At 48.2% G+C, this 13,753-nt stretch overlaps 1 protein-coding gene across 2 annotated transcripts in view; it reads right to left on the bottom strand.

Moving 5' to 3' along the window:
* Positions 1-13,753, bottom strand: part of XPO6 (exportin 6) — a 64,267-nt gene that overhangs the window by 10,469 nt on the left and 40,045 nt on the right. The window contains exons 10-18 of one of the 2 annotated variants that reach the window (XM_074553211.1): positions 11,963-12,071; positions 10,182-10,274; positions 8,126-8,195; positions 5,706-5,865; positions 4,004-4,096; positions 2,608-2,752; positions 1,917-2,063; positions 940-1,129; positions 130-285 (exon numbers count right to left, since the gene is read on the bottom strand). In XM_074553211.1, the coding sequence (XP_074409312.1) occupies positions 130-285; positions 940-1,129; positions 1,917-2,063; positions 2,608-2,752; positions 4,004-4,096; positions 5,706-5,865; positions 8,126-8,195; positions 10,182-10,274; positions 11,963-12,071 (1,163 nt within the window). The remainder of the gene's footprint in view (positions 1-129; positions 286-939; positions 1,130-1,916; positions 2,064-2,607; positions 2,753-4,003; positions 4,097-5,705; positions 5,866-8,125; positions 8,196-10,181; positions 10,275-11,962; positions 12,072-13,753) is intronic. The other variant, XM_074553212.1, reaches the window with a different exon arrangement.

The following is a 13,753-nucleotide window of genomic DNA, read 5'->3' as shown; positions in this document are numbered from 1 at the left end:
CTCTCCCAGCACACCCAGGCACAGCAACCCCACACACTCCACAGCCACACCACAGCTCTGCTGCTGCTCTGGGTGCCACCAGGAGCTCAGAAAGCTACTCACAGCATGACCCCTGGCCTGAGGTTATACCTGACTGATGAATGAAAGCTGGGAAGAGGGCTAGTGAGACCTGCACGGATTCTTGCAGCGACTGATAACAGATCTGCCGGGACTTGGTGGATTCTCCAGAGACACTTTCCACAATGTCTTCCAGAACGCTCAGTGTCTGGTGGATGATCACTTTGGCTGCAAAACAAGAGGGGTGATGCTTCTTGCATGTGCCAAAACTGCTCACAGGTAAGAGGAAGAGAAATTAAGCTCACACACAGAGTAATTAAAACAAATGATGTGTGACACTGCAGGTTTCGGAATGATTTCTAAAGTGATCCTCAATAAAAAGAAAACCAAATCACAGCAAACCAGGCCCAAAGCAGCAGTTATATATACATATACATACAGAAGTTTCCCTGCACCCTTGCCAAGAGTTTCCTTGCATTCCTCCTATACAAACAAACCTTCTCCAGTACTTCCCAAGGAAGAAATTCTTATTTTCCCCCTTTGCTTTTTACAACCACGATCTTTGTTAACGCTGCTTCCAGCCAGTTTTCTAACACTACACAAGAGGCTGTTCAGTATTCCCAATGCAATCCTTACTATTTCAACTTTTATCCCAACCCTGATCCCAGGAACACAGCACTCTAATGGAAGAATTTACAGGTGACCTGGGATGAGAGTGCCCTGTACAGAGCAGAAAGGCCTCTAAGAACAGAAATAAAACCCAACCTGCTCCTTCGCCACCCCCCTGTATGCGAAACAACTTCTCAGCCAAAATAACCACTGTGAAATCAGTTTAATGAGCCTCCCCAGTGCAGCAGGAGTGAGCAGGACTCTGGTACTTACTGTCCTCCAGCTGCACCTTCCTCTGGGGCAGGCTGGCCGTGGCCTTGAGCTGCCGGTAGTCGCGGGTGAGGGCGGACACGAGGCTGGCGTGGTTGGTGGAGCGCACGGCCCACTGCTGCTCGCTCTCGGGCAGGTTGGGCCAGGGCAGCAGCAGCACGTTGGACAGAGCCCTGCACACCAGCACCTGGGCCTGGGAGGGACAGCAAGCACAGCCACTGAATGCTTGGGGTGGGAGGAGCGGTGCTCCAGATTGCAAGGCAAGATGTATTCTGTTACCATCTGTGTGGCAGATTATCTTTGTCAAGTGGGCAGTTTGCCTTATCTCTCTCTGAGTGATCACAATCACTCCTCCCTGGGAAGGGGACATTGCTGATAACAGCTACTGAATGTCCCTGCATGGCTGATAAGAACTACAGCATCCCATTGGGAGATGTGAGCCCAGAGGGAGGAGCCAAGCATTGCTACCCAGATATAATCCAGAGGTTTTTGAGACACCAGCACAGCTTCTCCACTGGATTCCCCAGAGGAACAGCAGCTGCCTCTTCTTCCCCTGGATCTTCAGAGAAAGAACACATCCTTCTCTACAGATCCCCCTGCTCCAGCAGAACCAGCCCTGACACTGCAGGAGGGCTGAGCCACAATTCCAGTGGCACTGCCACCAACACCCTGACCCACAGGGTGTCAGGTTGGGTTCTGACTCAATGTTGTTTTAGTTTACTGCATTGTTTATCTTTTTATTTTCTTCCCTAGTAAAGAACTGCTATTCCCTGCTCCCATATTTTTTGCCTGAGAGCTCCTTAATTTAAAATTTAGAGCAATTTGGAGGGGGAGGGTTTACATTTTCCATTTCAGGGGAGGCTCCTGCCTTCCTTAGCAAACACCTGTCTCCAAACCAAGACAATCTCTCAGCACCTGAGGCACATCTTCCCAAGGACAGAACCTTCATTTGCACGTGGGACAGCTGTGGGTGAACTGACCTTGTCGGGGAGGCGCTGGGCAGAGGTGTCAGTGATCCTGTTGAACACCTTCTGCACGGCTGGGATGCTGATCAGGAACACCGGGCGCACCGTGGTGGCCAGGGACACCAGCAGGTGGCACGCAGACAGCAGCAGCTTCTCCTGCACCTGAGACACACAGAGTGGTCAGTCCTACCAGCACACACAGCCAGGATCAGCTCACTGAGCCCCCAAGACCTGGGGGGTGCAGGCTCTGATTCCAGGGAACAGAGACAGGATGAGAGGAAATGTGCCAGGGAAGGTTTAGATTGGATTTTGGGAAAAGTTCTTCATGGAAAGGGTGCTCAAGGCAGTGTGGAGTCGCCATCCCTGGAGGGATTTAACAGCTCTGTGGATGTGGCATTTTTAGTGGTGGCCCTGGCAGTACTGGAGAAATGGTTTAGACTTGATCTTAGAGAGCTTTTCCTAAACAATTCTATCATTTATTTGTCAACCAGAGCATAGCTGAGTCCCCTTAATCAGAAAGAGACACTTCCCTGCTTTCAAGTCACAGAATCATTAGACTGAGTTCAAAAGCCTTTAAGTTGCTTATGCTTGTATTAGCCTGACCCGCAGCGCTGTCAGGACACTTCCCATGGCTCTGGGACACAGCCCGGCTCCCAGCCCACCCCAGCTGAGCAGAGTGCAGCCCCCAGCCCCAGGGGGGCAGTACCTTGGAGCTGATGAGGGGGGTGATGGCCTCCAGTGCTGTGGACACCAGGGAGATGAACTGCTCGGGGTTCTGCCGGTGCACCTCGCTGTAAAACTGGGCCAGCCAGTGAGCGTAGGCCTGCAGGGCTGCCAGGGACTGGGCGTGCCTGGGGACACCAGGGGACACAGTGAGCAGTGCAACAGGACACAGGAGAGGTGTTTCAGGCAGCAGGGTTTGTAAAAAATCCTTACTCTGCTGTAGTTTTAGTTCTGGACCCACCAAGGCAAAGGTGGGAGCTGATAAAGCCAAGTTATCATCAACTGGTACCTGACTGTAAGCACAGCTGATAATCACACTCCTGTCAGGTGAGGGTTCAGTCAGGGTAACCACAGCTGATAATCACACTCCTGTCAGGTGAGGGTTGAGTCAGGATGTCCCTCAGTTTCAGAGAGGTGGCCCCCAAATGTGGGACAGTGCTGCTTTCTCAGGCCAGCATTAAAAAATGGACCACAGGTTTCTTCAGGGACAGGGAAAAGGGTGAACCCTTGCTGACAGAAAACACCTCCCCAATTATTGTAAACCAGAAAAACCTTTACAACAAGATCACCTGCACCAATTTCAGTGCTATTAACTTGGGATTAATAGGAGAAATCCCATTAGGTATACAATGATATGGTGAAATCTAGAGGAGGTCTTCAAGGAGCTGCTGAAGGTGCAATTACAAACCAGAACAAGTGTTCAAACCTTAAATTCTGCTCACAGAGCTCCAGCTGGCAGGGAACAGGTTTGTGTGCACAGCCTCAGCAAGGGAGGGTCCCTACAAATCTGTCACAGAGGGAGGTGATCTGTGACCAGCAGCACCAAGATTTCACACTGAATGACAGTGCCTGGCTGGCAGCTGTTTGTCCCAGAAATGGCTTGCACAGCTGCAAGAGTAATGTTTGTCTTGGAAGACAAAGATTTGAAACCCTCAGCTGGGAAAAAGCTCTTTTACCTGAGCCACAGATCTGACTTTGGTAGCAAAAAATCCATCAACTGCATTTATAAATAAACTACACATTACACAGTGGATCCATTTCTTTAAAATACCACTGTTGTAACACTTATTTCCTCATTAATTACCCTGCTTTTACAGCCACCAGCACAGGGCACAATCCCAGTTTGCTCTCAGAGCTGATTTAAGGGACACTTTTCCTTCTCAGCACAAACATGTTTTCCCTTAAACAACCTGGGTGCTTCCATTAGAGCAAAGACTGATCCAAAATGATGCTGGCAGCAGCTTTGACTTTCCTCAGCTGAAAAAGCTGCTTTCCTGGGGAGCTGCCAAGGGCTGGGGAGGCTGTTTCCCAGAGGATCTGCCAAGGAGGGGTCTGAGCAGCAGCTCCAAGCCTTGCCCACCCTGTGCAGCCCCACTCACACATCGATGAGGTCAGGTTTCAGCACGGAGGGAACGGCGGTTTCGATGTTGTACAGTTTGATTTGGGATCCATACAACGTCACCTTCACCAACCTGCAGGTGCAAACACACATGGCAGCAAAGGGATTGTACAAATCTGCCCCAGCACCTGAGCTAGTGCAGCTCTTCCCCAGTCTGAGTGGATATTTAGCTAGTACACAAATGAGATTTTGACCATTTAGCTTAAAATAATTCAGAGCTACTGCACTGTTTGGGGTAAAATGGGACAAGTGAGATGCTCCTGCACAGAAATGAAAACACAAAACGTGTGTAAAAGCCTGAAATTCTCCCATTTGTCACTATGTGCTAATTAAGTATCTAGGAGAGGATAATAAAACATCTGCCCCTTCAGCTGTCACAGGTCTTTTCATTTAAGAGAAGAATCATGGAAACACTGAGGCTGGAAAAGGCCTTGAAGATCACAAAGTTCAACCCGGGGAGCCCCCTCAAACCAGCTACATCAAAAGGTGACAGGTCAGTGAGGGTTAGAGTCTGAGTTTGTCACCTGTTTTTATTATCATTCTTGTTTTAGTCTTCTGATGCATCCTTTCTCCTGCTTTAGTATAGTTTTAGTATATCATTCTCTTTTAATATCATATCATATCATATCATAAAATAATAAATCAGCCTTCTGAGAACATGGAGTCAAATTCTCATCTCTCACCTCGTTCTGAGACCCACAACACCACAACATATGAGACTACATGTATTCAGACCTTACTGGGCAAAAGTATCCACATTGATAATGTGGATACACTGCAGTAGAAAGAAGTAAAGGTGACAGATCAGAAAAGCCAAATACACTCTGTGATGATGTTCCAGGCTGCAAGGAAAGATGTATTCTATTACCAGCTGTATGGCAGTTGTCTTTTGCCAAGTGAATAGTTTTTCTCATCTCTTCCACAATCCTCCCTCGGGAGGGGACATTGCTGATAACAGCTATTGAATGTCCCTGCATGGCTGATAAGAACTACAGCATCCCATTGGGAGATGGGAGCCCAGAGGGAGGAGCCAAGCATTGCTACCCGGATATATTCTGGAGATTCTGGAACACCAGCACAGCTTCTCCACTGGATTCCCAGAGGAACAGCAGCTGCCTCTTCTTCCCCTGGATCTTCAGAGGAAGAGACTGCACCTTTCTACAGGATCCCTGCTCCAGCAGAACCACCCCTGACACTGCAGGAGGGCTGAGCCACAATCCCAATGGGACTGCCACCAACACCCTGACCCACAGGGTGTCAGGTTGAGTTCTGACTCTGTCAGTGCTGTTCTAGTGTACTGCATTGTTTATTTTATCCTTTTATTTTCTTCCCTATTAAAGAACTGTTATTTCCTGCTCCCATATTTTTTACCTGAAAGCCCTTTAATTTAAAATTTACAGCAATTCAGAGGGATGGGGAGGGTTTACATTCTCCATTTCAGGGGAGGCTCCTGCCTTCCTTAGCAGACACCTGGCTTTCCAAACTGAGATAGGTGACTGTTCATTAGATTAGAAATTTATAAACTTTCTAGAGTTTATCACAAAGAACTTGGGGCCATCTTAGACTATGGCCAACTGCTTGCTGCCTTATAAACCTCATAGCTTTGAGATGCTGTTCTCTAAGCAATAAACCCTTCTTAGCCTGCTCCTGGTGCCCTCCCTTGCAGGCACAGCTGCACCCACCTCTCCACCACGGTGAGCGCGTTGTTGAACCTGGCGGCGAACACGTCCCCGGTGAAGTACTCGGCCAGGCGGCCCACGGCCTGCAGCAGCGAGCTCAGGTCCCTCAGCGAGCAGTGCAGCCTCCTGCAGTCGTTCTCTGCTGTGATGTTCAGCCTGTGACCTGCAGGGACACCACAGCCCGTCAGCCACACAGCCACACAGCTGAGTTTCTCTAAGGGCTGCCCCCAGAGCTGGAAATCGCTGCTCGCGCAAGGGGAGAGCGCCACGGCTCTGGGATTGATCCTGCTGCCCCTGGGATGGGAAACCTGGTGACAAAGTGACAGCAAGTGCCAAGGTTGTTCTAATTCCATTGTGAAACTAGCTCTGGGCCACAGGTCAGATGGCAGCACTGGCTCAGGCACTGCAGCACTCGAGCTTGGAAAGGAAGCTCAGCTCTTCTGACAACACCTCAAGGGTTGATAAAGATGTAAATGACTATTTCAGCCTTTTACACCCTTATTTCCTTCTGTATGGAGTTAATGCCTCCACAAACAGGAGCCTTTCTGTTTCCTGCTGCCATCAGGAGCATTCCCAGCTCTGGAGAAGGTGGTTTTCCAGGTGGAGAAGATGGTTTTCCACATGGGAGAAAGTGATTTTCCACGTGGAGAAGTGGTAAGGTGGTTTTCCACATGGAGAAGATGGTTTTCCACATGGAGAAGATGGTTTTCCACATGGTTTTCCACATGAAGAAGGTGGTTTTCCACGTGGAGGTGGTAAGGTGGTTTTCCACATGGAGAAGGTGGTTTTCTCATGGAGAAGTTGGTTTTTCATATGGAGAAGGTGGTTTTCCACATGGAGAAGATGGTTTTCCCCATGAAGAAGGTGGTTTTCCACGTGGAGGTGGTAAGGTGGTTTTCCACATGGAGAAGGTGTTTTCCACATGGAGAAGGTGGTTTTCTCATGGAGAAGTTGGTTTTCCACATGGAAAAGGTGGTTTTCCACATGGAGAAGGTGTTTTCCACATGGAGAAGGTGGTTTTCCATGTGGAGAAGGTGGTTTTCTCATGGAAAAGTTGGTTTTCCACATGGAGAAGGCGGTTTTCTCATGGAGAAGGTGGTTTTCCATATGGAGAAGGTGGTTTTCTCATGGAGAAGTTGGTTTTCCATATGGAGAAGGCGGTTTTCCACATGGAGAAGGTGGTTTTCTCATGAAGAAGGTGGTTTTCCATGTGGAGAAGGTGTTTTCCACATGGAGAAGGTGGTTTTCCACATGGAGAAGGTGGTTTTCCATGTGGAGAAGGTGTTTTCCACATGGAGAAGATGGTTTTCTCATGAAGAAGGTGGTTTTCCATGTGGAGAAGGTGGTTTTCCACATGGAGAAGGTGGTTTTCCACATGAAGAAGGTGGTTTTCCACATGAAGAAGGTGGTTTTCTCATGGAGAATTTGGTTTTCCACATGGAGAAGGTGATTTCCTCACTCCCTCTGCTGGCTGCAGTTCCAGTGATCCAGCAGCAGATTTGGGACAGAGAATTTGTGAGCTCACTTCCGGTGTGAGGTGTGTTGTGCACTTCCATGTTTCTCAGGTACAAGAAACAATCTGCTAATGAGGTTTTCCAGCCCCACACAATCCTCCTGCTGCTGCTCAGGTGTGGACACCTGGGCTCAAACATTGCAGAACTTCTACTAAAAAACAAATATGTTCTCGTGTTCTCCAACACCATCTTCTGAAGAAAATCAGATTTTCTTTCCACTGACTGTATCTAATCTCAGATCAAGCTTTCAGCAGCAACCTCTCCATGTTGTGCCATCAATGCAAACACACAATCCTGTGCCACGTGCTCTGGGATGAGCAGGGAAGTTGTTGTCCCTTCCAGACCCATTCTGGGACTCTGTGCCACCACCCAGGGCTCAATCCAGAGCTGCACTGAGGTGCTGCTGATCCAGCCCCCAGGACAGCTTCTAACACAGCACTAAACCCCCACACATTGCTTATCCTAGGGCTGAAATCATCCTAAAACTGGGAATATTTTTTCTAGAATTGGCTATACAACAGTCACCATTCTGCCATGTCCAGCAGTATTGGAGATGTGACAGATTCCTTTCCTGGTCACACCAGGGAATTTCAGTATTTCCTTAAACTACAGCCTGCCCTCAGGTAGATCTCACCACTGCTGCCTCCCTTGTTTCTCAGGAAGGAGCTGTAGCATTTGGTGCTGCACACCTGCTCTTAACACCTCTGGTATCTTCATTTCAAATACAAAACAATAAAAATAAATCATATTATGAGATTTCTGTCTGCTGCTGGAGTTTAACTACTGAGCCATGAGGCGCCACACAGGTTTGGATCAAGTGAATACAGAAAAAACACCACCAAAGCAGGTCTGGAGTGGTTTTGCAGTGATGAAAGAGGGAGGAGCACAGTGTTAGAGGGTGGTTATTACCTGTTCCTGATGTTACCACGAACTGCTGGAGCCCCAGATACACTTCCAGGTTATCCTGCAGAACGGGAAACTGGAAAAGAGAAGAATTGATTGTGATCTGGGGCTTGGCAGGCAGTAACACCCAATGACTGACTGCTCTGCCAGAGCAGAGTGCTCTCATTTCTCCCCAGTGCCTTCACACAGACATTTGGGAGAAGGGCAGGGTGGGCTCTGGGCTGATCCTGCATCCCACAACTCCCCAGGTCCTGACAGCTGTCAGGAAAACAAAGATCACTCCCCTGAAGGTCCTTCCCTGTGGCAGCTCTCCTTTGCCTCTAACCCCAGCAATCAGCCTGACAAGATAATGGTCTGACAGTGCAAGTGAGGGCACACAGCAGGAACACACAGCTGGAGGCACAACCCAGGCCAAGGAGCAGAGGAGTGGCAGAGTCTGAGGTGCAGGAGGTCTGTGCTCACCCACCTCACCTGCAAGCGTCACCTTCTCAAAAGGTGAGCCTTAAAAAGCTCCCAAAATATTATGCAACCAGAAAGTTGAGTTCAGTGCCTCTACCAGGGTACAGAAGGAAGCAGTGCAGCAAGCTGCAGTGAAATTCCATGGGGAAAACAGCCAAAGGAATAAACACCACAGTCCTCATGCACCCTGGTGTGGGAGCAGAGTGTCAGCCCAGCTCCATCACTCAGCAGTGACAGCAAACGTGCCAGGTCCTGCTCATACTTCAGCTAAACCATCTTTCTCAACCCCTTCAGCCTGGCACAGCTCTATTTAATTTCTGTTGGGGAAAATGGCTGAAAATGGAGGTTGGTTCTATGGAAGTTCTCTTGCCCATCAGCAGAAGGAGCTGCAGCCTTTCCTTGCCCAGCATGGGATGGAGTCATGGCAGCTGCTGTCCACTGCTTTCATTATTTGCCACTGCCAAACTCCCTGAACTAACCACTGCACCCACCAGCCCTGCAGCCCCTGGCAACTGCTGCAGAGGCTCCCACACCCCCAGCCCCCAGAAGGAACAATGCAGGGCTCAGGAAAGCACTCCCTACCAACATGCTGTGCCTAATTACCAGCACAGTGTCTTTGCATAACTGCCTGAGGGGAGTTTAAAAAACCACAGAGCCTTCCTCATGTGGATGTGTTACTCCAAGGAAGCCACATGCTGGGCTCCATCTGATCCATCTGCTCCCTGAACACTGCTCTGCTCCTCGGTGACTCACAGCAGCCTCTCTTTGTTCCCTCCTGCTAGTGACAGGCTTTGCTTCCCTGCCTCAAGAAAAACAGCAACTGCAAAGGCACTTCAGGTCAGGCATCTCCTGCCTCTGCAGCAGCCCAGTTTTCTCTGCTCCTTGGGAATACAGTTCTGAGGTCGAGCTGTGCAGTGTTCCCAGCAGGATTAATGCACTTGCTGAGATCTCACTGCTGTTATTTCCCTTTCTCCTCGCCCAGTAAAACCCCACCTGGACTGCTCTGAATTCTGGGCCACACTTCTATCCTCAAGATCTCCTCCTCAAAATTGTTAATAGCATGCTACAAGCCCAGACAACTTTTACACCACCAAAGGTGGTGACAGCAGCTGAAGAGAAGCACTTATCCAGATCAGATCTGCTTCCCAATAGTCCAAGGCCTCTCTCCAGCATTTTTTATCTAGCCTTTAATTAAAATAAAGATTCCACTCTCTTTAAAGCCCTAACAATGACACTTATCTGCCCAATTCACAGCCCTGCCTCTGAGATAAAGGCCAAGACAAACAGCCCAGAGGGGTTGCTGCCAAATGTTTACACTTCCAGAGGTGGGAATTTCTGTGTCCTCCAAGCTGGACTTAGACACTGAACCACTCTCTTCAAAACACACCAGGAAATGCAACAAAGCCAAAGAAACAATTCTTTCTCTTCAATTTCTAATCTCTCATTGCAAAGTTTGCCAAGTTTTGGATGCAAGTTTTGCATCCAACCCCAAATTTCCGTCTTTTTTTTTTTTTTTTTTTTTGGCACTGAGACATCTGTCAAAAAAAATCTGCAGCAGTTGGTGCTGATTCCACGTGGCACTCTGGCCAGGGGCAGGACTTACGAGTGTGGAGAAGGCGTGAGTTGGCAGGAGCTCCATGACTTTGGCCACCACCTCCAAGCTCTGGCGCAAGTACCGCTGCCACTCCGTTTGCTGCTGCAAACAGAAGGACATGGGGTGAGCACTGCCTGCCCTTCCCTGGCTCCCCAAAGCTCTGTGCTCCCCTGGCAAGGGAGGGACAGCAGGGAGAAACCCCCCCCACAAACAGGATCTTAGAGAATTGTAACTTGCACACTCCACTGGAACTTATTTTCTTATAGAATTTGTTCTGTTTTCATGCAGAATTGATAAAATCGGGGGGATAGTGCAGGAGAAGGGAGAGGAAAGAGTGGCAAGAAATTTAAAGGTGAATTAAACAATTATTTTAACAGTAAAAGACTCTTTCCATGCTCAGCTACACAGGTGACTGAGAAAGAAGCTGCCTGTACCATCATAGCCCAAACCTGCCATTAATATGAGAAGGGAAAAATGGAACAACAAACACACACAGCAACATAAACAACAGAATGAACAGCACCCTGTCCTGACTTCATTTTGTCCTTAAATAATGAACTAAAACCCTTTTCAAGTTTTATACCAAAAGCTTGAAGTTTTGCAAGTATCATTATTTGCCATGCTGTTTTGGAAGCATAAGGACAACTTCATCAGGACTGCTCTGGATAATTTATACCTTTATTTGTGACATGATTATCACCATGGAAAGGCATCCAAACACCAATATGGTCTTTACAGTGGTATGGCAGCTAATTATCCAGATGACACAAGTGTCAAATGAATCCAGAAAATAATTTATTTTGCTTATGAAATGGTGCTGCTATCAAGCTCAGAGGCTGTGATGTGAGCAGCCTTCAACACTCCAGAATTTAAAATTCTGTCTGATGCCATTTGTGATAAAATTCCCTCTGCTGCTTCACCTATCCTCATGTGACAGCTGACCTGCCCTTCCAGGGCTCTGGCCCTCCCCACTTTGGCCACCACTCCACTTTGACATTTATCAGCTTCAAGGTGATTTTTATCAGTATCAACTTAGGAGAAATAAGCTTAAACACAAGCACCAACAAGACACAGCTTCAAGCTTTTGCTTCAGAGATATTTTAGCATTTAAATTCCCAAGTGACCAGCAAATTAATTCCAAACTAATTAAACACTTTAAATTCCAAGGTTGTCTAGACATGGACATCTAACACCTCTGGCAATCAGAACACAAGGATCTAAATTCTTCCCCTAATAAGAACCAAGTTAAAGCCAAAGGTTACATCTCCAGTGTGACTGTGGGTGAAAAGCATCTGAAGCTGTTTTACAGCTCAAACCCCACTGTCATAGATATCTTTTATGAAAAATCCTTTCCTAAAATCTGAGAAGCTGAGAGGCCTCAGGAACAAAATGTAAACATTGATTATCTGCTGCTGTGCAATGCAACAGGTGGATCTGGGATTGGTCTCGTGTGGTTGTTTCTAATTAATGGCCATCACAGCCAGCTGGCTTGGACTCTGTTATTCATTATTTCCTTTTCTATTCTTAGCCAGCCTTCTGATGAAATCCTTTCTTCTATTCCTTTAGTATAGTTTTAATATAATATATATCATAAAATAATAAATCAGCCTTCTGAAACATGGAGTCAGATCCTTGTCTCTCCCCTCATCCTCAGACCCCTGTGAGTGCTGTCACACCCCACACAGCAGGGAGGGGAGAAGGAGCTGTTTAGCCCATATTGCCAAGTGCAAGCTCTGGAAAAGCCACTGCAGGTGGCAGCAGTGCAGGTGGCCCTGTCCTGTCCAGCTTACATCATCATCCAGGGTCTCGTCATCCAGCTCCTCCAGCTGGGCCTGGTTATACCTGAACTGGATCCGGTTCAGCACCTCTGTCAGCAACAGAACCAAGGCATCTTCGTACCTGCAGCCACCAGGGAGAGACACAGGGTTGGGTAAAACCTTTCCAGCAAGGGAAATCTAAAACAGAGCAGTTACAGCAAGCAGAGCCTGGGATTCAAGGGATCAGCTCATTTCAGGTCACAAGGTAGCTGTAAGGAAGCAGCCTTGGCAATACCCAATATCCCTCTGGAAGGGGAAGGGAGGATTGTCAGCAACAGAAACGGCCCCAGAGTTCAAAACAGGAAAAGCAGGAGCAGCTTGCCAGGAACAACACCAGGTGTCCACAAGCAGGAGGCACCAAGAGACTCCTGCAGCCTGGGCTGTCCTCAGCAGCCTCTGCTGCTCTGCTCAGGGCACTGAATGAGGAACTGAGGAACCAGAGCAGTTGTTGCTGCCTTGAGCCTGTGTCAGAACCCAGCAAATTCCTCTGACTGCCCTGGATGGCTCAAACCCCTGCCAGGGGGCTCAGAGACCTTGGCACAGAGCCCAACACCCCAGTGCCTTGGATTTTAACCCATGGAAAAAATTAACCAACCTTATATGAGGATTTACAAGCCACAAAAGTTTAAGCAGAATGATAGTTAGTTTGTCACAGGGTGAAAAGCAGAATTTTGGGGTTTTTAGAATGGGAGCTTGGGGTCCCAAGGTGGAGGGATTTGGGTGTGCCTTGTCCTCTCTGCTGCTTCTTAGCCTCCATCTTCTGGGTGATGGTGGCACTTTTGGATTGGTTTAGAGCAGGAACACACTGTCTAACATAGGTGATAGGTATTGGAAAATGATTGTAAATAATGTACAGGTAGTTTTCAGTATAAAAAGATAACACTGCCCTGAGGGTGGTCAGTGTGCCACAGACCAATCTGCTGAATAGACCTCAGGAGGCCAGGGAATGAATGTTATAGATAACAGAGAATAAACAACCTTGAGAACCAGAACAGAACAATCCTGACTCCTTCTTCGGTTGCCAGGCTGGGAAAAAGAGATTTTCTAACACATCTCGGGGTCATCCTGACCTCAGAGACCCCTGAGATGTCTGTGCTGCTGTCTCCTCCCCCACACTGAAATTCAGGCCCTTCTCCCCTGAAACAAAGGCAGCCCCTTTTCTGCTTGCACTGTAACATGTCACTGAAATGTCCCTGCACCTTTGGGAGCCAGGGACAGAGCACAGCAGAGAGCCAACAGAAATAATGCCGAGCTGCACACCCAGCAGAGCACCCAACCACAACACCAAAACTTCAGGGATTTCAAGCAGGGTTAATCTGATTTTTCCTTGAAAAAATCTCCTTCACAAAACAGCTGGGGTCTCATTAAAAAATCCTATTTTTTTAATAGGGAAAATCAGGTTGGAAAAACAGGCATTAAAAAGGAGTAACAGACGCAGAGCATGACGCAAGCCAAGTGTCAGATGTGACAGTCAGCCGTGCCACCAGCCAGGCAGCTGCAAGCTCTGGGCAAGGTGGTGTAACCTTGCATTTGGCAACTTCTGCAGTGGTGAAAGTGGCACTGTGTACAAAATGCAGAGTTTCTGAAGCACAGAACAGGAAATGTCCTCAGTGGCCCTGTGGTGTCACCACTCCCAGGCTGCCCAGCTCAGGGTTCCCACGGCTCAGGGTGTGCAGGGATGTGGAGATGTCAGAGCTGCCACTGGGGACAAACAGCACAGCCCCAAGCACTCCCAAGCTTTATTTAGGGTTTTGGAGTCTGACA

This window comes from Zonotrichia albicollis, chromosome 16 (genome assembly GCF_047830755.1).
Source record: "Zonotrichia albicollis isolate bZonAlb1 chromosome 16, bZonAlb1.hap1, whole genome shotgun sequence".
Classification (NCBI taxonomy): Eukaryota; Metazoa; Chordata; class Aves; order Passeriformes; family Passerellidae; genus Zonotrichia; species Zonotrichia albicollis.
This window is presented reverse-complemented; position numbering and strand designations above follow the sequence as displayed.